We start from the raw sequence: 27894 nt of genomic DNA, 5'->3' as shown, positions 1-27894 counted from the left end.
TGACTGGAGTCAGTTGCAGTCTCAGCTCGAGTACCTGTGAAAGGTGTGCTGCTTTTTATTGGTTATGTTTAAGGGAAAGCCAGCTAGCAAGGGAGGGATAACTGGTGCCAAGCTTCAGAATAATACTTCGTATTTCCACCTTTTTTGCAACCAGAGCAGTTAAGTGGCATCAGGAGTTAAAACAAGGAGTAAGGTAAAAACTATTCTGCTATCCTTGTGAAAGAGGCCTTACACCCCTACCTGGTGTATACAGTTGCTGCTCAGTGTAAAACCAAGCCAGCACCACTGCACGTCCTCGATAAGATGCCTCTGGCCAGTAGAGGCCAGGTCCCAGCCTGCAGGATCTCGTATGGTGCTGCTGCCTGTGTACGGCTCCCTCGTGTTTACTGAGGCCAAGCTCCTCTGCCCTGGGCAGTGCTGCTCCTCTTCATGACACAACTTCCCATACGGAGTGAAGAGACGTTGGCCAAAGCCACACATGAAAATTGGCTTTTGCAGTTATGGGGGGAAAAGCTTCAGGGGGGTGAGGGGAAAGGACGGGTTCCCCACACTGAGCTCGTGCCATGCAAGCGCGGGCTGCCGCTCCTGAAGTCGTGCTCCGGCAGCGGGGCTGGAGCCTGCGCGAAGCCAGGGCGGTCCTGACTACCGGGCCGGCCGTGAGGGCTGCGGGCTCCCGCCGGCCGCGCTCCGCACCCAGCCGCGGCCCCAAGCGGCGAGCGCCAGGCCGAGGTCACCCCTCCCTCCGTACCGGCGCATGCGCGGCTCGCCTCGTGACCTGCGGGGGCGGGGAAACCGCTCCGTGAGCAGCGCGGGGGCGGGGCCCGTCCCCAAGATGGCGGCGTACCTGCAGTGGCGTCGCTTCGTCTTTTTTGACAGGGAGGTGGTGAAGGAGCCGCCGGGGCCGGAGGGCTCTGCCGGGAAGTCGTTCGCGCTGCCCCCGGGCGTCACGGTTTGCGACTCGGGCCGCGGAAGCCTCGTGTTCGGGGATATCCTGCGGGGCGGCGAGGAGAGGTGGCGGTGCTGGGCGCTCCGGCCTTGCGGGGGCTTCGTGGAGCGGGGCCCGGCGGGGCGGGGGCCGGGCTGCGCCGCGCCGCGGGCGGAGGCCTGCGCCCTTCTGCGCGGGCTTGGTGGTCCTCTGGCCTCGGGAACGTGGCAGCTCCCTGTACTTCTCTGCCCCTGGCCTGTACAAAATCCGTCGTTATTTGTTTCTGTGCTCTTAGGTGTTTCTGCAAAAAAAAGAGTGTTTGTTGTAGGCTTATGAGAGGTCAGTGAGAAGGAACTGGTAAGAGTTTGATTCTGCCGTGCTTGGAGGCGTAGGGGTTCTACTGTTGTTATCTTTTTCCTTTGTTTGCCTTAACTGTGATCTACATATGGAAGGTCAGATCTGGTTTTTGCCGCGCTCGCTTCAACTCACTAGTTTCCAGGCTTACAAACTAAGAGTAACGCACCTGTACCAGCTGAAGCAGCACAGTATCTTGGTTTCTGTTGGTGAGGATGAAGAGGGTATTAACCCATTGGTAAGTCAAGTGACGAAGAGATGAAATTTTTTTGTGTTATGGACCTTTCATAGAATACTGTGATTATCTCAATTGACTCTTCTTACCTTCAGTAGTTTGCCTCTAATGCCTCATATTTTGCTTGTGTTATACCACTGTTGTTTTCAGGTTAAAGTATGGAACCTGGAGAAACGAGATGGTGGCAATCCTCTTTGCACACGAATTTTTCCGGCAATACCGGGTAACAAGCCCACGGTTGTGTCTTGCCTAACTGTCCACGAGAATCTTAATTTCATGGCTATTGGTAAGTAAAGCTGAACAGAGTAAAAGCAGTAATGTTGCAAGACTGCAAGCTCTTTCTGTGTGTTGGTCTCTGCACTGAAATCAGAAGCCTTTTCTTATGTGTTGTGGCCTTCCGCCTTAGAACAGCTTGCAAACTGTGAAAACTGAATGTTTTACTCACTAGTAGGAAACCTCCGTCTAGGTTTTTTAATGTATGGTATGTTTTGAATAAACAAATGAATTAAAACGGTAGTTAAAATTGGAGGATGAAGTTGGTCTTCTCAAAACAAAATACAGAAAGACCCAAACAAAAATAACCTGCAAGTGGAGTTTGTGATGGGGGACACGCATTGAGCCTTGTGGAACAGTGGCATTGCATATGGTCAGGTGGCAGCTGTGAAATTTAACAGGAGTAATTGGAGATAGATTGGTGCGTACTTCTTGAAGTGAGAACTTGCAGCAATCCCATTACTTGATACCTTGCTGGCAAGCAAGGTGTCACTGACTGCAGCTGCCCTAACTTGCACTGGATAATATTTCAAGTGTGCCACACGAGTAAACAGTTTGATCTGTCCTCTTCATCAGGTTTTGCAGATGGGAGTGTTGTACTTACAAAAGGAGACATCACCCGAGACCGGCATAGTAAAACCCAGATCCTGCATGAGGGCAGTTATCCAGTTACTGGTCTTGCTTTCCGACAGTCTGGCAAAACAACACATCTGTTTGTGGTGACCACAGAGAACATCCAGGTGGGAAATTAATTGGAAAAAAAGAGAATCTGACTTGCAAATTCTGTTGGCTTCAGAGTCTAGTTCAGGTGAACTCTAAAACCTCGTGTTTCCTCTCTAGTCTTACCTGCTTTCAGTGAAAGACTATCCTCATCTGGAGCTGGACACTCATGGTTGTGGATTGCGCTGTTCTTCTCTCAGTGACCCCTCACAGGATCTGCAGTTCATTGTAGCAGGAAATGAATGTGTGTACCTTTATCAGCCAGACGAACGGGGCCCTTGCTTTGCCTTCGAGGGACAAAAGTTGATTGTTCACTGGTATCGGGGGTACCTCATCATTGTCTCCAAGGACCGGAAGACTTCTCCAAAGTAGGGGTCCTTGGAACAGATGAGATTTTATTATTACTTTTTATTTTTTTTTATCATCTGCTATTGCAGTTTCCTGCTTTCCCTCTTTTTTTTTTTTTCCTTCTTCTTTATGAAGCATCACTGTAGGGGCTGATTGTAACTTTGTCAGAGGCTGCTAAAATTAATCCAGACCCATATACCAATTTGGTTGTTAGAGTAGCACAGTCAAGCATGCTGAACAAGGGGGATTTCTTTCCACCCATATGAATTTCTCAGTCCAACACACACAGATGGCACTTGTGCATAAATATGTGGTGTCTTGCCTATGCATCTGCTTAGTTTAATTGTCCAAATGAACCTCGTTTGTCTTGCCCTCTGAGCATCTTGCGTTTGTGAAGGTATCAAAAGAATTCAGGTTGCTTCTTGTTTTCTAAAACTTTATTCTGCTCTCCAGGTCTGAGTTTGCTGGGAGTGAGGCACAGAATTCAGATAAACAAGTCCTGAATATTTATGACTTGTGCAACAAGTTCATTGCATACAGCTCGATCTTCGACGACATAGTAGATGTTTTAGCAGAGTGGGGTTCTTTGTATGTACTGACCAGAGATGGGAAGATCCATGTACTGCAGGAGAAGGATACACAAACCAAACTTGAGGCATGTAAATCTGTTTCGTTGCTAGTCTGCCTTATGTCTGCAAGATTGTACTGGCTCCACAGGTTGAAAAATTGGACTATCGAAGTGAGTGAGTTAGTGTTGAAGTGAGTGAGTAAGTGACCTTATAGCTTTCCAGCATAACCTGTGTTGCAGAGCATTTAGTATTTAAAAGCCTGAGTTTACATACAGGTACAGCACCAAAAAGAAACAATTAGTTTTCTGGGCGTGTTTAAATCTTGTTTAAGGAGGTGATATTGCCCTCATACTGCTCTTACTCTGTATTTAACAGATGCTATTCAGAAAGAACTTATTTGAAATGGCCATTAACCTAGCCAAGAGTCACCACTTGGACAGCGATGGCTTGTCAGAGATCTTCCGTCAGTATGGCGATCATCTGTACAACAAGGGGAACCATGATGGAGCCATCCAGCAGTATATTCGGTAAGCAGGGGTAGTACAGAGCAAGAGCAGTGTGGTACAGATGGGAGCTATATAGGCCTTGATTTCTGTTTCAGCCAAGGGAGGAAAAAAGGCATGACTTGTGAAAAATTCTACCAATAGAGAGAAAAGTGTCAGATTAAGTGTCTCGGAAAATTGCTTGAAAATCACTCTGAATGTGAAAGGGTAAACTTCTCCTCATTGATCATATTTTAAGTGAATTAGGAAGGTGCATTACGACAGAGTGGGCTCTGATAATGTCATTGTAAACAAAGGGTTGCTTTTGTTTAGAATGTCATATGCCGTGCAGACTGTCCTGTAAGCAAAAGGATATTGTGAAATTGTAGAGTGTCACTTAAATATAAAAACCGCTGTCAGTGTGGAGATATTGGGTAAGGTGGACAATGTGACTTGACCAGATATAGCAGTCTTCCTGGAAAATGGTCAGATTAATGTTGGCTTTAGCGCATCTCAGATTTTATAAAACTTAGAGTGATCTGTTTTGGGGCTTATTAAAAACTGTTTTGTGCCACATACATGTAGAACTGAAACTTTGGAGTCCTGACACCTGTCAAGTGTTAGTATATATACTTAATGCAAATTTGCAATAAAATCAGGCTAACTGTGGCTAAACTGCTGCATGTGGGCATAAGTATTTAAATAAGACTTTGAGTTTTGTGACTGCAAGAAAGGAAAATGTGTCTTTCATTCCCTTTTTTGGGATTCCCAATTAGCTGTGGCCAGAGTGTAGCCCATCTTCTCACTGCTTCCTTTAAAGGAGCATTAAGTCCTTATGTGCTGCCACCGTCATTGCAATTGCAGCCTTTGTAGGTGGCTGTTTGTTTCACTGTGTGTGTGGATAGGTGGTCTTACAGCATAACTAGTTGTTACTTTCTATATGTAGCTGAATGGTCCCACATGGGTTGGTGCCTGCTGAAGTTCTCTGTGCGCCATTATTAATTTGTTTTTTTTTTTTTTTTGACTCCCTGGTTACATGGCCCGCTGTGACGTGATTCTTCCCCTTCCAGAACAATAGGGAAGTTGGAACCATCTTATGTTATTCGGAAATTTCTAGATGCTCAGCGCATCCACAACCTCACTGCTTATCTGCAGACTCTTCACTTGCAGTCTCTGGCCAATGCAGACCATACTACGCTTCTGCTGAATTGCTATACCAAACTCAAAGACAGCTCCAAACTGGAGGAGTTCATTAAGGTAATGGGGGAAGGTGATAACGAAATAACACAAAATTCTTAAGTTACAATTAAAACATGACAATTAAAAAGGAGTAGTGCTAACTATAAATTGGCTCCTGTGGGGCTGTTGTGAGAGAGAGAGAGAGAGACACAACATTCTCAGTTTGGCTGGCTTGCTGTTCCAGTTTGAATTGTGATGGCTTTCACCAGTGTGACTAGCTACCTACCGAGAGGTGGCTAGACTTTCTTCTCAACACATGATCTTTCCCTTGCATGAGAGATACTAAGTTGTCAGTGCTCTGGCATTTCTCCTTTTAAGCAAATGATTACTGCTTAGTCCACAGTCTTTCTGCTTCTGTTCTTGTAGACTAGCGAGAGCGAGGTCCGCTTTGATGTGGAAACAGCAATCAAAGTGCTTCGTCAAGCAGGTTACTACTCCCATGCTGTGTACTTGGCAGAGAAGCATGCCCATCACGAGTGGTACCTCAAAATCCAGCTGGAGGACATCAAGGTAAGATGTTACTGCTCTCATGTTCTTGCTGGTGTGAGTATTGCTTCTCTAGCCTCCTGTGTTGGAGGGAATCTCATTTCACTAGCCTCTTCCCTGTGGCTACTGTGCAGACAGGACTGTTCAGGCAGTACCAATGCCCGCTGTTGCTTGTGTGCTGGCTTTCTGCTTCTGGCTTGTGCGGTAGACTTGGGTTGGAAATTAGAGGGGCTTCTTTGTTCTGTTTTGGTATGTGGCTTTTTACAGTGACCTTTAGAGAAGGGAGGTTTGTTAGTGGCAGATGGATTTAAATCTCTCTTTCCCGGGGCCACAGCCAGCCTTCCTCACTTAGGAGGAGACCAAGCAGGAATAGTGAAACTAGATGATAATTCAGAGCAAATGGTGTTCCTGGCATACTTTCAGCATGTCTTCAATACTGTCTGTGCTGATGTTGATGTGGAGAACAGAAGCCAACGTGATATGACCCTTGCTGGCTGCCTTCACAGAACTACCAAGAGGCTTTACACTACATTGGAAAACTGCCGTTTGATCAGGCAGAGAGTAACATGAAGCGGTATGGTAAAATCCTGATGCACCATGTCCCTAATGAGACCACAGAACTATTGAAGATCCTTTGCACTGATTACCAGCCATCAGGAGACAACGAAGGCCTTGGGCTGCTGGAAGGAAAAAAGGTATGGTTTGCTTGGACTGACAGTTGTTGTTCTGGAGTAGTAACTTTGCAGCAAATGAGCACTCCTGCGTGCCTTGCAGCGCAGGCCCGACACTTTAGACGTAATGAGAGGCCACATCCGGGTGTACTGGTAGTACGCGAACAACTGCCTAAAGCTATTGCACAGAACTGATTACTGCAGTAATTGGCATCCAGTACTGTACGGTATCTGTTGTGTCACAGATCGTAGGAACAAGCCCTCCAAACGTTAGAGAAGAAGCACCTGTCTGTCTGTGATTGTGCTGGGTGGTTTACTCTTTCCTTTCCTTCCTGTTTTACAGGCTAATTCTGAGGAGTTCATTCCGGTCTTTGCAAACAACTCCCGAGAACTGAAAGCTTTTCTGGAGCACATGACTGAGGTGCAGTCTGACTCTCCACAGGGTGTCTATGACACTTTATTGGAACTTCGACTCCAGAACTGGGCCCATGAACAAGATAAGCAGGTTTGAGTTTCTCCAGCTTTGTATTTTGAGAGGGAGCTTTGGTGCCTAGGAATTCTATTTGCATTCCTGCCAGCCCATAACCTTTCCAGATGGGCAGTGTTAACGTGAGACAGTTCATATGCTATACTGGACAAATGACAAATAAATGAGAAAGCAACCCGCCAGCTTAGAGAGTACTCGTTTCAGTGAGGCTGAGTTTGTTTTGTATGAGTCTCAGTGAAGTACAGATTCCAGACAATACAATTTCTGTGGGCAGATGCCTCTCCCACAAAACCAGCTATATGTGCTTGCTCTCATCTCTGGGGATGCTTGCTGTTTGGATGAAAGAAATGGTCTTCTCTGCTTAAAAGGGGTATAGGGCAAACAGAAGAACTTGGCTCCTCTTTAGAAAGCTGCAACTGTTTGTCAGATTTTAATGCAAAATATTTGAGTGCTTGTTGCTTCCCATCTACCTCTCATTTCTGTTTCCTGTAGATCAAGGAAAAGCTGCACAATGAAGCACTCACTCTCCTGAAGAGTGGAAGGTTCAAAACAGTCTTCGATAAAGCCTTGGTCTTATGTCAGATGCACAATTTCAAGGATGGTGTCCTCTACCTCTATGAACAGGGCAAACTGTGAGTGTTGCTTTTCTCCCTAGAGTACTATTGCTTGCTCCACTCCAGGGATTTCTGAGCTGTGTCTCTGCCCTACAATGGTAAGGACCCCTTGAGTATCTCAGGACAGGAACTGTACAGATAATAGCTCAGCTGAAAATATCCTACTGTTGGAGCAGGGCAGTGACGTAGAGAATGGATGACAGACCAGTCTTTGGTTCTGTGGGAATGTTTGGGGATTGTATGGCTGCATGAAAACCTGGGATTCCTATAACCTCTCAAAAAGAGAAGTAGATTCTTCTTGTTGATGTGTTGCTCTTTTCTGTAGTTTCCAACAGATCATGCACTACCACATGCAGAATGAGCAGTACAAGAAGGTGATTGAGGTGTGTGAGTTGTATGGAGACCAAGAGGCATGTCTCTGGGAACAGGCTCTCGGCTATTTTGCACGGAAAGAGGAGGACTGCAAGGAGTATATTGCTGCGGTACTGAAACACATAGAGAACAAGAACCTTATGCCTCCACTGCTTGGTAATAATGACATGTGGCACTTAAACCATTTTTTATAGCACTCTGTAGACTAGAAATTTGAGAGAGGTATCAATGAAGTTTGAGCCCACCATTTGAAACAATGACCTGCTCTATAGGAAAACGTAATGCCAGTGGTAGCTCCCTAATCAGAGCAGAAGATCTGTGGTATCGGTCACTGGGATGTCTGTGAATTATTTCTGTTCTGTCAGTGTTGGAAGGTGAAGGGCTTGCCTAAACTCCTGCTGTGGATTGGTAGAGAAGTTGAAACAGAATCCAGTCCACGAGATCGTTGCTTTGCCCCTTTGGTCTGTGTTGTCTAAACATGATCCCAGTCATCTCTTTGTGGAAGCAGGAGCCCTCCAGAGTGCAAGCTGAAACTTAGTCTTTAAATGAGATTTCTGATTGTCTTTGCCTGTAAGTAGCCTTTTAAAGGAAAGTGGTCTGTCCAGGTAGGACCAGTGTAACTGCAGTTTCTTTGCTTGTGTTTAAACTAACATCTTGGTTATCCTCAGTTGTGCAGACACTGGCTCACAACTCCACAGCCACGCTGTCTGTGATTAAGGATTATCTTGTCAACAAGCTGCAGAAGCAGAGCTGCCAGATCGAGCAGGATGAGCAAAGAATTCTAAAATACAGAGAAGAAACCACAAGGATCCGCCAGGAGATTGAAGAGCTAAAAGCAAGGTGCAGGACTGTGGTGTCTTGTCTATAGTAGAGCTGTTGTTCTACTTCAGTAAGGAAAAATACATTTTGTTTTTCTTCTGTTTTTCCTTCTGCTTTCTGTCACTGTTCCAGTCCCAAGATCTTTCAGAAGACCAAGTGTAGTATCTGTACCAGTGCCCTGGAGCTTCCTTCAGTCCACTTCTTGTGTGGTCATTCCTTCCACCAGCATTGCTTTGAAAGCTACTCTGACAGTGACTCAGAATGTCCTACTTGCATGCCTGAAAACCGCAAAGTGATGGATATGATCCGAGCTCAGGAGCAGAAGAGGGATCTGCACGATCAGTTTCAGCATCAGGTAGGGTAATGTTGCATGTCACAGAATCATCTAGGTTGGAAGAGACCTCCAAGATCACCTAGTCCAACCTCTGACCTAGCACTAACAAGTCCTCCACTAAACCATATCGCTAAGCTCTAAATCTAGACGTCTTTTAAAGACCTCCAGGGATGGTGACTCAGCCACTTCCCTAGGCAGCCTATTCCAATGTCGTTCCAGTTTTTTTTAAAGTAGATTGCTTTGCAGATCCCCCAGGTGCTGGTGGAGAAGGGTAAGGCTGAAGATATTTTGTAAACATGGTTATGTTGACTGAGGATCCTGAGGCCTTAGGAGCTGGAGTGACTGGTATAGGGTATGGAGATTCCTTGATGTTTTGCAAAGGTGGAAGAGGAACTATTGTCACTTCATCCTGAAATGGATCTAGATCTGTCCATTGGACAGCTGATCAACAAGTTGCCTAGCACGAACTAAGGAGGAAGGAAAGTTCTGAAATCAGAGTGGGATAGGACAGTGTACCAGAAATAATGCTTCTACATAAATGTTTCCAAAAAATTAAGGAGGTAAGCTGAGAATGGGATACTAGCTGGAACGCGTTAGCACATTTGGATACTAGCGTAGCCAATGCAGAAGCTTTCATACTTAAGATAAACTACCCCAGTGGCAGAAACTGTAACAGAAGGCTAAGAAGCTGCTGCTGCCATGGCATTTACACTGAATGGCAAGGGAGTGACTTGAGCTGCTGTCTCTAATGCAGGGGATGTAAGTAAAGGGGAATGAAAGGAAATGCTCTGGAGGTGACAGTCTCTAGCCTGCCCCTGATGGTACTGCTTTGTGTCCTGCAGCTCAAGTGTTCCAATGATGGCTTCTCTGTCGTTGCCGACTACTTCGGGCGAGGTGTCTTCAACAAGCTCACCCTCATCACGGACCTGCCACCGGGGAAGCCACCCACGACTCTCGAGGCCGGCCTGCAGCGGGAGCTGCTCCTGCACACCAGGCGCGGCACCTAACGGTGTGGCGGCGTGCGCCCTGCCGGACTGTGGGGGGAGGACGCAGGCGTGCGCGGCGCCCGGCTGTCCGTGCCACAATAAACGGGGCTGTCTGGCACCGCAACGCAGTAAACGGGGCTGCCCGCACCGCGCCGCGATAAACGGGGCTGCCGGCACCGCGCCGCAGTTAGAGCGGGCTGCCCGTTACCGCGCTGCCCGGCACCGCGCTGCCACTGCCGGCAGGGGAGCGCCGCGGGCGGGGCGAGGGGCCCGGTCACGTGGGCGGCCGCCCGGACGTGACGCGGGGGGGCGGGCCGTGCCATGGAGCGGAGCGGGGAGCGCTGAGGGGAGGCGGCGCGATGGCCGAGCCGGGCCCGGCCGCCGTGAGTCGGGGCGGGGGGCGCGGGGCCGGGAGGGGCCCGCGGGCGGCGGGAGGGGCGACCGGCCGCTGACCCGGTTGTTGCTGCAGGGCGAGAACGGCGTGGGCGGCAGAGCGGTCCGCGTGGGCACGCGTCGGAGCCAGGTAGGCGGCGGGGGGCGCTGCGGGGGCGCCGTGCTGCCGGGGGGCGGCCGCTCCGCGCCGGGGAGCGAGCGGGAGCGGCGTCCCCGCTGAGAGCCGCGTCCCCGCTCGCCGAGGGGGCGAGCCCTGAGCCGGAGAGGACTCGGCCCGGCGGGGCGGCGCCGTGCGGGCCGTCCTGCCTGCGCTCTGCGAGCAGCGGCCGAGCTGCCTCCCGGCGGGCTGTCCGCGTCGCGCCGGGAGGCGCCGGGTGCCCGGCTTCCCTTCTCGAGAGCCCCGGAAAAAACGTAGAAATCCTTCTCCCGGGGCCCGGGTGGCGGTCTGCTCTAGGCAGCGTTGCCTTCGTGCAGGTAATGCCCTTCTAGGAATCCTGCTGTACGTTCTTCGATCTGCGGGGTTTACAGGGCGGTGGGCGGTGGTGGGGAACACCCAACCCAACGGCGGACGGCACCGGCCCTCCCGAAGGAATGTGTGCAGAGACACAGCGGGTATCTCTTGCTATCCAGATGCAGCAGGGAGGAGCCGACTCGCAAAGGGCGATAAGTGTCTTCAGGCCTTTGTTCCGCAGTAATCTTGTTCGTCCTAGCAGCAGGTTCTAGGAACAATTCTGTACTTTGGAGAAGGGAAGAAGGCATTGCACGTGGACGTCAGGGAAAGGGTCATAGGCTTGCTTACGTGTGTGCTACTGCTTTTCCTAACCTGAGGCTTTTGTGATGCTTTACAAAGGGAAGCTGCTACTTACACTCATTTTATATGTAGGGAAACTGCAGTCCTGAGAACAAAGTTAATTGCCCCAGGCTATTCAGTTCATTACAGGGAGAGAAGCTAAAACACGCTGGTCAGCTGTGGCTGCTTGACTCTGCTGCTGCTTGCATGTGTAGAATGAAGCGATAGTGCCATGTTGTTTTATTGCTTCTACTATTATTATAAAAGAGAATATTCTTCCTTTATTTTACTGCTCTAAGATATTTTGTTTGCTGTTTCTGCAGACCTAAGATATTACTTTTGTTTTTGTCTATAGAATTTCCAAATAGAGCTCTGATCTTAAAAGTAGCTCACATTTACCAGCAACTATAAGTCTTCCGCAGGCAAAGTGAAATCCTGCTGGCTCCTACCAAAACTTGCAGTATTGGTAAAATTCATGCTCTTAGAAGTAACGGGGTATCCAGTATGCCCATAACTTTTTGTTTCGTCACTGAGTGACAGGAGGATGATTTTGCTTGCCTTTACACTTGCTCGCCAGTAAACAGGCGTCTTTCAGCAGTGGTATGTCAGATGTGGAACAAAGTGCCTTAAAGTTAGGTACGTAAATTCTGTTTAAGTGCAAGGGCAATGACTGGAAATAGCTAATGACTGGAAGTAGAGTGAGTGAATCCCAACACACAGTCTTCTGCTTCAGTCGATTTTCCTAACTCAGTAAATTCTTTCTGTTTTGACTTGTCACTGCTTGGGTCACAACAGTGTTGGATATGGGGAGAGGCTGTTCTGCTGCTTAGATACAAACAATTATTTGGTGAAATGCTCCAGTCATATAGGTTTGTGTGACTCAGAGGGTTTGTATGTATGAGCTGTTGTATTTGAAAGAAGTAGCCCCAAGTACTTACAGTTTAGAGAATGTAGTGATTGTATATGCATAACCATCAAAGAATGGCAAAGTTCTTTCTAGCTACTGTGTAGTTGATGCGCTTTTTGTATAGCACTTTGCTTTCTGCTTTGTTGCAGCTGGCCCGGATTCAGACCGACAGTGTAGTTGAGATGCTCCGTGAGTTACACCCAGACCTCCACTTTGAGATTGGTAAGTGTTGTTTTTTTTGGTTCTGCTCTGGTGTAGATTGCAGTTGGAGCCAGCCAGTTATCTTTATGTGCAAGATGTGCATACAAAGTACTGTCAAGAAGAGGAGAATTTGTCCCGTTATCTAAGAGCGCAGTCTGAATTCATTTAGGCTGCGTGGCTTAGCAACTGCTGCTGGTATTTTCTATGGGAGAAGGATTTCACAAGCTCCTGGTGATTGTGGCCCTGCATCTGTCATGCAGGTGACATTGTGTTGCTTCATTTGAGAACTTGGTATCAATGTGGCTGCACTCTGGACTGTGTGTTGAGGACACTTTCCTGTCTGGGACTTGCGGTACTCAACAGCATAGAATAACCAGAAGTACACTCTTGCACTGGAGAGAGCTGCTGAGTGTCTGTTCACTGACACTCTGGAGAAAGATCTGGGCAATGTCCTTTCAGTTGGCCATTTCCAAAACCTACCCTCTTTCTTTCTCTGTGTTTTTAAGGACAGTGAAGGATGTGTCATTCTCACTTAACATTGTTGAGTGCAATGTATTCTTAGGAGTGAGCTGCTCTTGTATTTGTCTTGAGTCTGTGCACACAGTACGCGTAAGTGTGTAAGAGTGTATTGCTTGTTACACACTTATGTAGATACTTTCAGTCTAAGCCTATGTGCTCTGACCATACCTCACACTTTATCTGTGCTCTTTCTGAGCAGTTGCCATGTCAACAACTGGAGATAAGATCCTGGATACAGCACTTTCCAAGGTAAAGGGTATCTTCTTTCTGTACTCACAAAGTAATTGTATTTGGTGGTATATTTGCAGATTTTTCTTTTGTGATTCATGTTCCTCCACTTACATGTAGATTGGGGAGAAGAGCCTCTTCACCAAAGAACTGGAAAATGCACTTGAAAGAAATGAGTAAGAGCTGAAAGTTTTTTTTTTTTTTTTTTTTTGGGGGGGGGGGTGGCGGGGTGGGGTTGTTGTTGTTCTGTTTTTCTTCTTCCTTGTCTGGCATTCGTGCTCTTCAGACATTTTTTGCTTTGCTGCCTGTGTGATCTAGTTTTCTTCTGTTCTGCTACCTGTCTGGTTACAGAAGAAATTCTTTGCTAAGTCATTGTCTCAAGTCATTGTCTCTTTTCTTTCTTTTAACTCTACCCTGGACGTAGGCCATGTATTTTGGAGTGGCATTGTGATGCTTAGTCTGCGCTGGTTAGGGTTTATTTTTTTCTGCTGTGATTTGCATTACATGTGTGTCAGAGTGGATGTAATACCTGCTTGGGAACACTTTATTTAAAAAAAATATTTTGCTTGGTTGTGTGAATGTATTTTGTGTTAATGTATTTCATGTTAACATGGCATAACATTTAGTGTTATTGTGTGACCATATTTCTTAAAATGTTTGTATGCTAAATATTTAGGAGAATTGGGCGTGAGCAACTTGTGCTGCTTTCTGAAGTAATTTCTTTCTACAGGAGAACTCAGTTCAGATTCATGCTGGAGCAGAGATTACAGCTTTTGCTTTTTGTAATATCATGAGGAGGGTTGCTGTGGTGCTTATGGCTTAGTTAAAGTAGGTGTAAAAACAAAGATATTTTTCTGCATCTCTAGCACACAGGTATATGATAATGCATTTTCCAGTAAAGTCGGTGAAGAAAATACTAGAGGCTCAGTCATTTAAAACTGTTCATTGCCCTTGTGTTGAAGCTGAGGGTGTTTACTTGGGCTATTATTTTCACTTTGAAGTGTAATACTAGCCAATTGACTGGTTGCATACTGGTTCAATAAGTTTGTGTTAACATCTGTAGCATCTTCCTCTGATTTAACCTGATTATTGTAATGTGTCTTGCAACACTGCTGGGAGGAAGGTTAAATCACAACACTTAATTTTCCAGGTTAGAAAAGATGGACAGAGAAAGGTGAAGTGGCTTTTCTGGAATGAAACAATAATTCTATAGTAGTTCTGGCTGTAGAATCCTGAAAATCCTCTCTCCTCCAAATTAATTCCCAGGTTGAATTTATACTTTTCTGTACATTACCTGTAGGTCTCTGGTGGGTACCATGTGACCCAACCATCTGTTCAGTGCTGTGATTACTGTCCTGTAATTTTTAGAGTTGACCTGGTAGTTCACTCCTTGAAGGACCTGCCAACTTCTCTTCCTCCTGGCTTTACCATTGGTGCTGTCTGCAAGTAAGTATGGGCTTATTCTTGATTCTCTGAGGGACGTGCATTTTGCAGTGTGAGTAATGGTAGAAAAGTAAAGGCAGCTTAGGTAGTCTGGGGTCACAGTTTGTTTGCCCCTTCATTATTTTCTGAAACAGTGGAACAACTAGAGCTGTCCTAGTGTTCTGTAGCCATCAGGTTTACTGGAAATCCTTATTTTTACAATGGTGAAGAAGTCTTTTGGAGCTAGAGTCAGCTCCTTTGGGGACCAGTATCAGAACTGTTAACCTTAGCAGCCTTCCATTTAAATGATGTCATTCTGCTCTTGCATTATTTTGCAGAAGGGAAACCCCACTTGATGCTGTTGTCTTTCACCCCAAGAACTGCGGGAAAACACTCGGTCTCCTTCCGGAAAAGAGGTGAGTAGGGAGAAGGGGAAGACAGTAAGGTGTAAAAATGGAAGGGAGAAACTTGTTGGTATTTCCTAGTGACAAATCAATGAGCTCCTTACTTTATCCTGTAGTGGTTTTACACTGCCTTCAATTAACTTTCATGTATGTTACACTGAATCCACTTGCTAAAAAAAGCAATGCTGTCTTGGGAGTGCTGTAGACTGAGACAGTTTGGCTATCTGCTACCACCTTTTGAGATGCAGCACTTTTTCAAGTGAGACCCTTTCTTACCTCAATCTCCAGAGTGAATACCAGGTCCTTTATATTGTGCTCATTGTAGGGGAATGAATGCATGCAGTGCAGACAGGGTGTCTGGTGCAGCATTTTATCTTGCATGGACCCGAACCATTCTCTTGTTCTCACCCAGCGAATTCTGGTTTCTTTGTTAACTTTATTTGGCATCAGTTTTCTATGGTTCTGCTGGGAGCATAAGTAGTTTCTGCCTTTGGAGTTACCTGACTAATTTTCTGTGCGTTTTTATAGAGATTATTGTATTCTTTTGCCCAAGACAGCTGAGTGAAATTACTCAGATTAAGATACCTACTAGAAAGGTCTCATTGCTTCCCCTCTGCCCTGTGTTAAAATTAAATAAAAAAACCTAGCTGTGATACAAATACTCACACTTCCATGCATCTGGGCAGTGTGAAAATCTTACCTGCTTTAGGTTCCAGATTACCAAGAGTGAATAGTGCACATGTCTAGAAAAGAAATGCTTACTGTCTAGCATTCTGTGTTGTCAAGTTAGACAACTTATTTTCAAAGTTGTTTTTTTTTTTTTTTTTTTTAGTATATTGCCAGTGGGAAAAATTTGATGGGGGCTATGTTAAACATTTAAACCTCCACACATTTAAACCTTCTGTTTTAAATGGAAGTTTCATCAGTCCTTGACAGTCTCTTGTGGCTACTCTCCAGAAGCATTCCCTCTAAATCCACTACTGGGAGTGGCTTGCCTGCATCTAGCTTCAGCTAGTTCTTAGGTTAAACCTCAACGAGTGTTTTTTCCGTGTTCAAAGAAGGTATAAATCATTGGCAGGTTCTTGGATCTTCATTTCCATCCTAAGAGGAAGGAAAAAAATGTTTGTTTGCTTGAAACTTCTGACATCTCCAGATGGAGGTAAGTGCAGGAGTATTCTGGATTTCATTGATTTAATTTTCTCAACAGCGTGATTGGAACCAGTTCACTTCGTCGAGCAGCCCAGCTCAAAAAGAAGTTCCCTCAGCTAGAATTCAGAGATATCGTATCCTTTCATGACAAAATGTGGGTTCTGGATAAAGTTCCATGAAGGGTAGTAAAAGTTGATGCAAAATCTAGCATCAAGGCTGATTTATACTACCTGACCTACAAGAACAACCACCTTCCTCAAAGGCCGCCTGCACTAGCCTATTCTGAGAGGGGTGTAGTGCGTTCTGCTTTCTCATGATATTATAAAGAAAGGGCCCAGCCTTGATCTAGCCAAGATTCAAGATGTAGCTGAATTTCACATTTAGGGGTGTTCTAAAAAGTGCTTAACATGTGTCTGCCTTGTGTTTGTTGTAGTGGCAGCCAAGCGTTGATTGGTCCTCAGTACTTCGGATGTGATTTTGGGCCATCAGTTCAGATGTGGGCCAGTGTAGCAATGGTAAAAGGCACTGTTAACCTCAATCCTAGTAACCCAGTTCTTTGCTGTGCAAAATTACTTGGTGTCAGGTGCAAATCATGCACTGAAAGGAAGTGCATCTTTTGAGAGTCAGTGCTTGAATGAATATTTCATAATGCTCATCAGAATTCTATTTAAGGAAACAATTGTCCATAATTAGCACTTCTTTCAGCACGGTATCCTGACCGATTCTAATCGGAAGACTTTTGGGATTCTGTAAACACAGACAAGTTAATGTACAGTGGTTGTAGGACTGTTTGCATGCTGTTTCTATACTTACTTAACCACTTTTGCAGAGAGGGAATTTAAATACCCGCTTAAAGAAGCTAGATGAGAAGGAAGAGTTCAGTGCCATAATCCTGGCTGCTGCTGGGCTGAAGAGAATGGGCTGGGAGAATCGCATTGGTCAGGTGAGTGGCAAAGCAGAGAATGCCGTTCTCTTCTGAGTCTGCCTGCTTGCCTTTTAGACCTTGTGTTTGTCTTATTGAAGACAAACATTTAGTTTGCTGAATCCGTTGTCACATTACCTTGAGATCTGATGTGGTTCAGGGAGGATTTGATTTGTTTGTTTCTCTTCATACGTAAATTTTTACCATGCGGCTTTCCACAGTGCAGTAACAGTTTGTAGTACCTCCCAGCATTTCACAGTACTTGTGTGCAGCTACACAGCAGTGCATGACAAAGACTTTTCGGGTTAACTAATGAAGTGTTACTGCCCAGGTGAAGGAAGGTGCTTCATCTTACCTTAGGGATGGAAACACCGAGGCATGGGAAGGGGGAGGTGATATTTCCATGGTTGGGCACGAAATCAATGGTAGAGGTGAGCACAGAATTCAACTCTTGTTTCCTATGTTCTGAAAAGTGCAATGTGATTTAACTCTGGTTTTACTTTCTTCCAGCTCCTGAGCCCTGAAGATTGTCTCTATGCTGTTGGACAGGTATGTTACAGCTTTTCTACCATAAACCTGACTGTGTATGGAAAATGAGCAGCAGTATGACATGTCAAGTGGTTGACTGTGACAGTCAAATACTACATTTGTGTTTGTTGCCGAAGAACAACTACATTGATCTCGTTGCCTAATAGGCTGCTTATGCACAGCTTGTGGGAAGAACATTAGTCAGCTTTATGAGCTTGTGTGGCGGGGGGCTGACTTCCATCAGCTATAGAAAGTGGTAAATGGTAGAGGTAGTGTGTGGCATGACTACACTGGGGCAACTCTGCAAGTATCAGGCAGGCTGTGGCTGTGGCAGAGCGAGTGTTGTGCTGTACTGGGCTAATTGTGCAGAGCCACTGCAGTATTTGCACTGTTACACTCCCTTACACACAGTGTCCTAACTCTGGCTGTGTGGAGCTGAAACACATGCCTTGGGGCACACTGTTAGTGCTCTTGTTTCTAGGCAGTCAGACTGTTCCAGCCCATGCTGGTCATGTAGCTGAATTTACAAAGTGTTGTACAGCTGGAATCAAACTTGAGAAACTTGAGCTGGCTGTGCATTAGTGATTGCAAGCATCATTATGTGATGCAATTATTCCCTGGTCTGGGTGAATTCCCAGTGCGTGAACAGGAGTCACAGAATCCTAGAATATCCCGAGTTGGAAGGGACCCACAAGGATCATCGAGTCCAGCTCCTGGCTCCACCCAAAAATTCAGACTATATGACTATAGGCATAGTCCAAACGCTTCTTAAACTGCGACAGGCTTGGTGAGCTTGTTGCAGCCACCCTCTCAGTGAAGAACCTTTTCCTGATATCTAAAGGAAAATATTTTTCCTGACATCCAAAGCAAAGTGACACACTGAGTCAGCGTGTTACTTACAGGTTGGAAGCAATGGGCCGAGATGACAGCTTTAAAATCATTCCAGAGCCTGACAGCACCAGAAGTAGTCACTTAGATGAAACTGAAAAATCAGCCTGAAATGGGGATTTTCTTTATCATGCGTTTGTCTTATACTGTGCGCTTCCTTTTTCCTCCTGGTCTTGTTTTCAGTTTGGGAAAGAAGTGGTTTGTTACCGCTGTACATTCAGCACTTTGATGTTTATCTTCAGAACAGGTTGTCGAGTTTGGATTTGTGACTTGGAAGTGACGGTAGGGTGGGTTTTTGTATAGATGCAGTCAGAAGTGGGGTATGGTTTGAGGGCAGGAAGAGATGTCAGGTGACTGTGATCTTCAACATTTGGCTAAAGTAAATTCTAGTCTTCCCCTTACAGCAGCTGCTTTAAGTTGTCTTGGAACCAGTGGATTGTTTCCTGATTATTTTCTGCAAATTCTGTGATATGTCTACATCACAGTAAAATGCATCCAAGCCTCTGAATTCTGATTTGTGACCACGGCTGAGTGCGCACAGAGATGCCTAAGATGAGGATTTTTTTGTTGTTGTTATCTCCTTATAGGGGGCCTTAGCGGTGGAAGTTCGTGCCAAAGACCAAGAAATACTGAATATGGTGTCTGCCCTGCACGATGGAGAAACTGTATTATGCTGCATTGCTGAGAGGGCCTTTATGAAACGTTTGGTACGTGTGGCATCCTTGCTCTTCTGCTTGCAGCAATCAGTACTGCTCTGCTACAGTTAAACTGATGCCACAGTTTCTTAAAACTGCTAGTAGAGCCTATTTGTGATTTAGGAAGTGCCTGAACAGTGAGAGGTGGGGTTTTGTGCAGCATGTACTTTTCAGGTGCCTCTGGTTTGAACGTGTCAGGGAGAAAACTCCATTGTCAACTTCTTTTTGTTCTAGGAGGGTGGCTGTAGTGTCCCTGTTGCAGTTAGCACCATGCTGAAAGATGGCCAGGTGAGGAATATTTTGTATTTATCTGGGATTATTTCTGGGAAACTGTACCAGTGTGTCCACATTCCCTGATACTTCCCTGAAGGCAACTCCAGCAGACATCTTTATGGTACAGTAGGGCAGATGGCGTTCTGACTCAAGCCTTCCAGGTTACTCTCTAAAACATGAGAATGAGAATGGGTCTGGTTACTGAGATCAAGTCTTTTAGGAAATACCATTATTATGATAGTTTATTTTCCCCCCACCTTCTCTAAAGGTAGTGTTGCCCTGTGGTCTGGACGTGTTGCTTTGAACTCCAGAAAATCTGTGCTTTTACACAACAGACTATGATTAAGTAGGTGGGAAGTTAGAAAGAATGCAGCTTGTTCCTTGGAAGTTGCATCTTCTGTAAAAGGGATTACTTTTCCTAAAGTTCTATCATACTGCTATTCTAGCTGATCCTACTAGACTACGAAAGTGTTCCCTTCCAGGCTTGTCTGTGTATTTTTGCATGTTGTTTTTTTAATGTGGCATTAATACCTTCTTTCAAAGTTGTATTTGACAGGTGCAGTCTACAGTTTGGATGGATCTGATAGCCTGAAAGAGACTATGCAGACCAGTGTTAATTATCCACAACAGGTATGTAAAGCACATTGGGTTCAAAATCCAAACCTGAAGTTGAATGACAAAACCAGACCTTCTGAAATCTATTACTTTTGGTCTGGTTCTTCAGTGTATCAGCTTCAGTCCCTACACCCTTCCCCACTGCTAAGAGTTCTTGGAAACTACAGCATACTGTTCTCAACTTCTTAGACCAGGGGTTCTATCTAGTTTTCTACATGGTTTAATTCATTGTCCACTCCTTCCCACTGCCTTACATTGATACATTTATGTTTGCAGAATGAAGACGGACCAAATGATGATGTGCAGCATGTTGGCATCACAGCGAAGAATGTCGCTGGTCAGGCGCAGGAAGCTGCAGAGAACCTTGGTGTTGAACTAGCTAGTTTACTTCTGAGCAAGGGAGCTAAGCATATCCTTAGTGTGGCAAGGCAGCTTAATGACGCCTGCTAAACCTGTAGTGAGGTCAGCAAGATTGCTACGAGTCTTGCTTCAGCCTTTGCAGCTGTTGTATCAGCCTTTAGAGGGATTTTTTATTAAACATTCACACCAGTCTTGCCTGATGTTTGGGCACAGAAAAACATGCAATAATAAACTAATTCCAGAGTAGTGATGCTGATCAGGGTTTTTATATCTGAAACTTATTGAAAGATTTTCGTTGCTAAGGGGAAAAAAAAGTGTTTGCCTGTTGCGTTTAGGAGTGGGGCACTGTACTGTCACAGTTAGTCCGACTAAAGTATTTTCAGTAATCACTGACTTTGTGTAATTATATATTATTTGGGCCTGTTCTCCCTTCAGAAACACTGAAGGAGAATGGTATTAGGCTCCCATTACAGCATTCCTCATGGAAAATTACCACAGATGCTGTGTTCAAAATAGTTCCATAGTTGAATCATATAATAAATTATTAGATAATTTCTCACTTGCCCCTAATAAATTATTAAGTACCTGGTTAGCTATCTCATCTCCTGTAGAAGTAATCTGAGATAGTCATTCATCCACTCTAGCCAGTAGCCTTTGAGCTAAAGTTGAAGAAAGTTGAACTATTGTGCCTTTCTCTGCAACTGCAAGCTACTCCCTGTTACTGTGGTTCACAGTTGAAATGTCGTAATGTGCTACCATCTTGCTATCCTGGCAGCAGAGCTCATGCATTACAGTGCCTTGTGAGAAACACTGAAACAGTCTCTTATGGGGTTCCTGTTCTGGAAACAAAGCATGGTTTATTCTCTGTGTACTGTCCACTGAATGCAACAGCAGATAAATACAGCCAAAGTAAGCACCCAAGAGTAAGTGTCTTTACGGAGCACCTCCTATTTACAGGTTTCGTGACCGAAGTGGGGTAGGAGCGTTTCTTGCCGCTGCTCCGGCTGACATCGCACACACGTGTCAGCTGCCAGCGCTTCCCGGACCCACCCGGGCCCGTTCTTCGGAGCCCGCGAGCTCCGCAGCGCCGGCCAGCGGCCGGGAGGGCTGCACGCACCGGCGCTCGCCCCCTGCCCCCTGCCAGCCCCGGCGGGCGGAGTGGGGCACGGCACCGCCCCCCCGGCGGGACAGAGCCGCGACTCCCCCCCACCCCCCCGGATCGCAGCTCTCCCGGTGAGCAATGGGGTGGCCCTGAAAAGGGCCTTTGTGTGGTGCGGGGGGGGGTCGGCCGGCCGGCCGGCCTAGTACTCCTGGGACTGCTGCCCGCTGCCCTTCTTGCCAGCCTTGGCGGGGCCCGCGCTGCCGCCGCCCGTCTTCTTGGGCAGCAGCACGGCCTGGATGTTGGGCAGGACGCCGCCCTGCGCGATGGTGACGCCGCCCAGCAGCTTGTTGAGCTCCTCGTCGTTGCGCACCGCCAGCTGCAGGTGCCGGGGGATGATGCGCGTCTTCTTGTTGTCGCGGGCCGCGTTGCCCGCCAGCTCCAGGATCTCGGCCGTCAGGTACTCCAGCACGGCAGCCAGGTACACGGGCGCGCCGGCCCCGACCCGCTCCGCGTAGTGCCCGCGCCGCAGCAGCCGGTGGACGCGCCCGACGGGGAACTGCAGCCCGGCCCGGGAAGAACGGGACTTGGCCTTAGCTCGGGCCTTACCGCCGCTCTTGCCACGGCCAGACATGGCGCCTCGCTACGGTGTGGGCTCCGCGACCGCTCCCTCGCAGCTCTGCGGCGGAATGAAGGGGGCGGCCCCCGCCCGGCTGCTTTATCGCCTCCTGCCGCGCAGGGCGCAGCTCATTGGGCGGCCCCGCGGCGCCTCAGCCGCGGAGCGCCGGCCGGAAGGGCCCGCCCGCCCCTGCTGTCCCTGCCCGCCTTTGCTTCGGATCCATTGGCCGCGGCGACGGGCCAATCAGGAGCCGAGGCGCCAAATTCATACCGAGCGGAGACCGTTGGCGGCGCCGCAGGGGGCCTGAGGGCCGGGGGGGGGGTGGAGCGCCTGGCGGTGAGGCAGCGGGAGGGGCTGGCCAGCCCTTCGTGTCGCTGTTAGGAACGTGGCAGTTCTGTGGTGAGCCGCGGTGCCAGATAATGCTGTACAAATAAGGATGCGGGCAAGGAAAACTTAACTGCAACCTGCAGGGCCTCAGTGGCACAGTAACCCGGGGCTTTTACAAACGCCCGGCGTTATAACGGACACAACGACCCCATCTCCACTAGCCTATTCTAGAGGCGCCCTATTCCATGAAGGAACACAAATGATAAAGATGTTCCAAAATAAACCTTTGTGAAAACATTCCCAGTGGCTGTCAAAGAGGAAATTTCTGCCTGCTGCAGAAATTATCAGCCCCTAGCAGGGTAGAAGGACGCGGATGTACCGTGCGACCTAGTGTCACCATGTGTCAATATTTTCAAGGCAAAGCATCAGAAGGGAAAGGGTACCTTGAGTTATTTTATTCTCAGAGTGCTCTGAATTTTGGGTATGATTTATAACAATATTCTATGTCCACTCTGTTCTGATGTAGCATCTTACAGAAATAGAAGTTCCTGTTTTCTCTCAGGGAACAGAAAGGCGCTTCTTAAATTCATAGCGGTTTCATCTCTTCCCCCCTTCCCTAAGAATTGTGCGTTTGGAAAAAAAAAAAAAAAAAAAGCGGGTTCCTTATTTCCCATCTCAAAGGTAATCCCATTAACAGTAACGTCCGAGTAGCGTTGAATCTCTTCTGTCAGCAGAATTGGACAAAAGACCTTTGTGCACAAAAAAAAGATTGTGATTCTGGACTGGCCCAGAGATTGGCTTGCCTTTTGAAAGGTGGCCTGATGTTCTCAGAGGACCAGAATAATATCATTTGAATTATTTGGTCAGCAATTGGAGAAAGTTGACTGTAAAGTGCAACTCTTACCACTGACTCCTGGTAGCCTAGTCAGACATCATAAAACAACCGCACTAGTTGGTACCGGATTGAAAATGCAATCGTACTCCCCAGGACCTAGGTTTAAAAAAAAAGAAAAAAAATTAAAAAAAAAGAGTTGAAATCTTACAGTGTTAGTTTACAGGCTGGCATATTCCTCTCCAGATAGATTTGATGTGCTTTAAAACATTGGCTTGTTTCAATAACACTTGAGCTAAAATTTTCAGGTGTATAAAAAATGAAAAGTGGAAGTCTAGCCAAAGGTCTCAGGTCAGTCTGTGAGAATTGTAGCTCTGTGTGGGGGATTTTTTTATGTCTGTCTGTTTGTTGTAAGTCTTCCCTCTAAATGGAAATTTGATTATCTCTTCTCTTTCCTAATAAGACTCTCTTTATCTTTGATCTGAGCGTGAGAAAGGAATAGTGGGCATATAAGCACTATGTCTTTCCAGAAACAGAATGTCTATTATATTAGGCAAGAATGTTCACATGTTGAATGTAAGTAGCAGTGCTATCCGCAAGGCGTGTTATCCTTGCATTCTAAGTTGCATCAGAATGTTCCCACACCCCACTGTGACTTCAGATCATTGAGTTCTATGCCATATTTCTGCAAGGCCACCAACTGGAAATAACACTGGTACCGGTGTTATTTGGTATGACTGAAAAACAGGAACATGGAAAAGGCTGTATTGGGTCAGAGTGACAAGGCAAGCACATGGTACTTTTTCCTAATATTTTTCTAGCATCCAGCAATTCGTGCTCTGTGGATTCTGTCAAACTAACTTAGGGACTTTGTACTTAATAGCTCTCAGTGAATGATTCTGGGGGCTGGGAGGAAGGGCTGCTTCCTCCTTGAGCTGCATAAACCTCAGATTCTCAAGCTGCACATCTCAATTGCATGTTGTGTGAAGAGTCTGACGCTTTACTTCCCTCTTTCACCCTTGAAACTCTTGAGACTGATTTGGATCTGTTTTTACCACAGAGTATATTTCTTTGTTGGTGGGACCGTTTGTCTGACCTGGATGAGTAGCAACAGGAGAGTGAGATTTCGCTCGTGGGTGGGTCCAATCAGCTTTATAACAAAGTTAATAAGTGTCATGTTATTGCACTCGGTGTATTCGCCATCTTCATCCATTCCACTTCTCACATCTACTATGTGCAAGATCTTTACTGCCTAGGGAAAGAAATATTGCATACTATTTCACCAGCTGTGTTTGGTGCTCTTTGCTAGATCTGTTTTGCTCTACTATCCCAGTAGTTTAGCTCGTACTCTTACTTTAAAAAAAAAAAAAAAAAAAAGGACAGGCTAGGGATGGTCCTGGGACCATTGCTGTGTATGGTTATTTTAAAAGAACAATTATTAACATAGTTGAATGACTGTGAGAGACAGTGACTGGACTAAGTAGAATGTGTTCTGGATTTGAGGCAGGAAACAACCACTGAACCCAGAAATTGTCTTCCCTCACATCCTGTTGTTCTTGCATGTAATTGCTGCCTCAAAGCAGGTCTGGATTTTGAATGTTTTCCTGGTATTACCTTCAAAATGTATGTTCCCAGGGCTGAGAGGCTCTTAGTTTTGAATTTGGAGTAGCTCATCTCCAACTTCCCTGTACTAGGATCGAGCCTAAAAGGAACATTAAAGTCTTAGTCCAGATAGAGCAAGGAAACAGTGATACCTATGTAAGCAGATTTAGATCCCAAGCCAAGTTGCTGAGAAAGAAATCCATTGGTGGAAAAAAAAAGCAGGAATAATCTGTTAATACTTAACAACAGCTGCTGATACCTGGTTCCTCAGACTGGGCAGTCAGAAGAAGACACTTCCCCCCCTTCCACCCAATGTATGCATAAAACTGTAAAGGTTTTAAAAAATAGAACTGAATATATGTGGATATGATCACAAACACGGACAGCATTATGGCACAGTGTCACAGAATGCTTGCTTCTACGAAACTTTAGCAGAGCCTACTGCAACAGCGTTAAAAGTGGTCTGTATCCTTTCCTCTGTCTTGGAGCTGAGAATAATCATACTCTAACAGTATTTTTTTTTTTGAGAAACCTGTACTGCTTGACTCAACCACAAGTAGCACAGCATGGCAGATTTTAATTATACAACCTACCTCAACAGGTTTTAAAAAGAGTACCAACCAACACCTGTTCTTGTTTCTCAGCTGCTATCGGAGACAAAAACCACCATTTCTGGTACCATTATAGGTCACTCAAGTACATTACCTTGGCAGCCGATGGCGGGGACAAGGAATGACATGGAAGAGTTGAGGCAATGAGTAGAGGAAATTGAGCACTTGTGGGATGAAAAAAAGCAGCATTGTTTTGCTGAAGTGCCCCAAGATGCCCACCACAGCAAAGGTCATGCCAGCAAAGTAGCAGAAGGTGTCCCCAACAAACACTTGGGATGGGTACCTGCAATCCATAGGGCAAAAGAGCAAAGGTTTGTTATGATCACAGTTTCTAAGAAAATGACTTTATAATCACTGAATGCATTCCTAGGTGGCAGGTTGGGGGGGGCAAGAGAGACGTTAAGCCTCAGCTGGCTTCTTCTCAGATACTGAAGACAACTCCTTGTCTGCCTAAAAGAAGCATAGCGATGCTTTTATGTGATACTGTCATATGTAACTGCTACCACTGCAGTCTACAAAACTCTACCCGGGAGACCACCACCAATCCACACAATGAAAACACCAATTGCAGTTATATATGCTAAAACTATCCTCCAATGTGACTTGCAGAGAATACAACGTATAAATAACAATAGTGAGATGTGAGGTAGAGTATTCCATGCTTTTTAGTGAATTAGTGCGATCTGAATTGTTCTAGTACAAACAAAAGCTACCAGTGGATTGTTGCTTTGCATTCATAGTTCTGGCAAGAAGCTTATCTATACTCCACTATCCCGCTTGCATGTTGGTAAACGTTTTTGTTTACAGAGGGTAAAAGTAAAGAGAGTACATTTCCAAAGAAATGCTGAATGTCCATCCTCTTACCAGTTGTGGTAAAACAGCCCCAGCGTCGTAAAAAAAAAGGGAATCATAAAGTAGAGAGAAAAAATGTGATCATCCTGATAATCCCCTAAAGAAAAAAAGAAGCAAAATACGTTTGTTCTAAGACAGGACTAGGTTATTTTTAACACCAGCTAAAATCTAGGATTCTATTTCCCTTTGCTTTTTTTGTACCGGCTAAGCATGTCATTTCCTTACCGTTTAACTCTACAATGTTGAATACGATAATGGAAGCAGCAATCACCAGAGACTGCCCTGCTTCAATTCCATTGATTCCAGCAAGAATGTTGATGGCGTTAGTACAAAACACTGCTAGCATACCCATGTACACATAGTAGAGGATACCTGTAGGTAAGAGTGAGCCAAATACTTTAGCATTCATATTTGAAACAGGCTCCAGTCCAATTTGCTTGAAGCGTCCTGCTTTGTATGACAATCTATTATCTGGTGTCTCGGTAAATTTTGAAATCAGTAGCTTTCTAACAAATAGCTCCCTTTCCCCTGAATCTTACGTGTACACACATGTATAGCATGGCAAATTTGCAACACGACAGCTGCCTATCATGTCCTGTTTTTGTGCGTTGGTGACTGTGATATTGGCATCTGACACTGTTGTACTGCCAGAAACCTGGAAAAATGTATGGTGCCTATATACATATGCACAGTTAGATGCATGTTGGACCTCTTCACGGATATTCTTGCCACTGTAATAATTAGTTGGTGATGTGCCCTCTCACTGTTTATTTAGCAAATCCTTCACGGGTTTCCTCTGCAGCACAGGGATTTCAATCTGCTATGTGTTAAAGTTTCAGATGAGCCCCTCCATTTGTTACTGATTGCTTTGATGATGGCCTTCCGCGATTCATAACTTACCCAGGTCCAAGTGCATGCCCAGTAGAACCCGGAAGGGCTTAGGCACCACAATGGTCGTGTTCCCAAAGTTGGTGAAGTACACCATGAGCAATGGGAGGGAAGCCATGGTAGGAAGAAGGAGCTTGTGGCGCCAGCGCAGGTTCAAGACATCATCTGCAAAGCCCAGGAAAATCATGCAGCAAATGGCAAGGAGCGAGCCGATGAGCTCCACGAACTGAAGGACAGAGAACACGGCTCCGATTACCGGTGGCCACTCCCTGCCCGTGCCTGCCGCACTCCTCGTGCCAGGCAAGCCCTACCTCATCGTAAGGAAAGGCCGCGCACTGATCCTCCACGAAGCACCGCAGGAAGGGCACGGGGATGAAGCAGAAGAGGATGATGAGGAACACGGCCCCGCTGATCACGCCCTGCGCCTCAGGACTGAAAGGAAGGGGAGGCCAGCAGTCAGCCGGGCCCGGCACGGCCCCGCACGGTTCGGCGGAGCGCCGCTACTCACACGGGCTGCCGGGAGGCCTTGTTGAGGTCCTCGCCGAAGAGCCGCGCCGCCAGGAAGCGTTCCTTGAAGGCCGGGATCAGCGTGAGCGTGGCCACGAAACCCAGCAGCGACCCGCCGAGGTTGATGACGAGGGGCACGGCGGGCCACGCCGCCATGGCCGCGGCAAGCGCTGCCCCTGCCAAGGGCGCCGAGCGCCTCCGGCCGCACCTCGCCGGCCGGACACGAGAGAGGGAAGCGCCGCGTGCGCGCGCACCTTCCTCCGGCGCGGGAAGCGCCATCTTTGGCCCTGGCAGGAGCCGCCGGCGGGCGCGGGACCCCGCTCAGGCGCCGGGAGCGGGGCCGGCGCCG

General features: G+C 46.6%; 4 protein-coding genes across 9 annotated transcripts; 2 read left to right on the top strand and 2 right to left on the bottom strand.

The window, feature by feature from the left end:
* Window positions 1–795: 795 nt before the first annotated feature.
* On the top strand, window positions 796–10038 carry VPS11 (VPS11 core subunit of CORVET and HOPS complexes). The gene is made up of 16 exons (XM_083808246.1): window positions 796–990; window positions 1373–1517; window positions 1665–1800; window positions 2364–2527; window positions 2628–2875; window positions 3309–3510; window positions 3800–3951; window positions 4977–5163; window positions 5512–5655; window positions 6138–6326; window positions 6646–6807; window positions 7282–7421; window positions 7729–7931; window positions 8444–8615; window positions 8727–8949; window positions 9771–10038. Exons 1-16 carry the CDS (start codon window positions 833–835, stop codon window positions 9933–9935), a joined length of 2790 nt encoding a protein of 929 aa, XP_083664372.1. The 5' UTR covers window positions 796–832; the 3' UTR covers window positions 9936–10038.
* Window positions 10039–10192: 154 nt separating this feature from the next.
* Window positions 10193–21129, top strand: HMBS (hydroxymethylbilane synthase). Of its 3 annotated transcripts, XM_083808258.1 has the most exons (14): window positions 10193–10297; window positions 10384–10437; window positions 12154–12226; window positions 12924–12973; window positions 13073–13128; window positions 14321–14398; window positions 14713–14790; window positions 15986–16061; window positions 16757–16870; window positions 17360–17398; window positions 18853–18972; window positions 19195–19248; window positions 19777–19863; window positions 20125–21129. In XM_083808258.1, exons 1-14 carry the CDS (start codon window positions 10274–10276, stop codon window positions 20296–20298), a joined length of 1077 nt encoding a protein of 358 aa, XP_083664384.1. In that variant the 5' UTR covers window positions 10193–10273; the 3' UTR covers window positions 20299–21129. The 3 variants fall into 3 exon arrangements, with proteins under 3 accessions (XP_083664384.1, XP_083664385.1, XP_083664386.1); XM_083808259.1 differs by lacking the exon at window positions 10384–10437 and having other exon boundaries at window positions 10223–10297; XM_083808260.1 differs by lacking the exons at window positions 10193–10297; window positions 10384–10437 and adding an exon at window positions 10459–10781.
* H2AX (H2A.X variant histone) lies at window positions 21035–22116 on the bottom strand. The gene has a single exon (XM_083808262.1). The coding sequence runs from the start codon at window positions 21939–21941 to the stop codon at window positions 21510–21512; it is 432 nt and encodes a 143-aa protein (XP_083664388.1). The 5' UTR covers window positions 21942–22116; the 3' UTR covers window positions 21035–21509.
* Window positions 22117–22693: 577 nt separating this feature from the next.
* Window positions 22694–27824, bottom strand: DPAGT1 (dolichyl-phosphate N-acetylglucosaminephosphotransferase 1; the record flags this gene model as incomplete). 4 transcript variants are annotated; one of them, XM_083808255.1, is made up of 10 exons in its annotated part: window positions 22694–23002; window positions 23158–23244; window positions 24182–24337; window positions 24700–24787; window positions 25393–25581; window positions 26163–26247; window positions 26376–26522; window positions 27051–27264; window positions 27350–27470; window positions 27547–27824. In XM_083808255.1, 9 exons carry the CDS (start codon window positions 27822–27824, stop codon window positions 23179–23181), a joined length of 1344 nt encoding a protein of 447 aa, XP_083664381.1. In that variant the 3' UTR covers window positions 22694–23002; window positions 23158–23178. The 4 variants fall into 4 exon arrangements, with proteins under 4 accessions (XP_083664381.1, XP_083664382.1, XP_083664380.1 ...); XM_083808256.1 differs by having other exon boundaries at window positions 22694–22869; XM_083808254.1 differs by having other exon boundaries at window positions 22694–23244.
* Between the last annotated feature and the right edge of the window lie 70 nt (window positions 27825–27894).

Source organism: Anser anser (assembly GCF_964211835.1).
Source record: "Anser anser genome assembly, chromosome: 22".
Classification (NCBI taxonomy): domain Eukaryota; kingdom Metazoa; phylum Chordata; class Aves; order Anseriformes; family Anatidae; genus Anser; species Anser anser.
The sequence above is the reverse complement of the archived record's forward strand: the minus strand, read 5'-3'. Positions and strand labels throughout refer to the sequence as shown.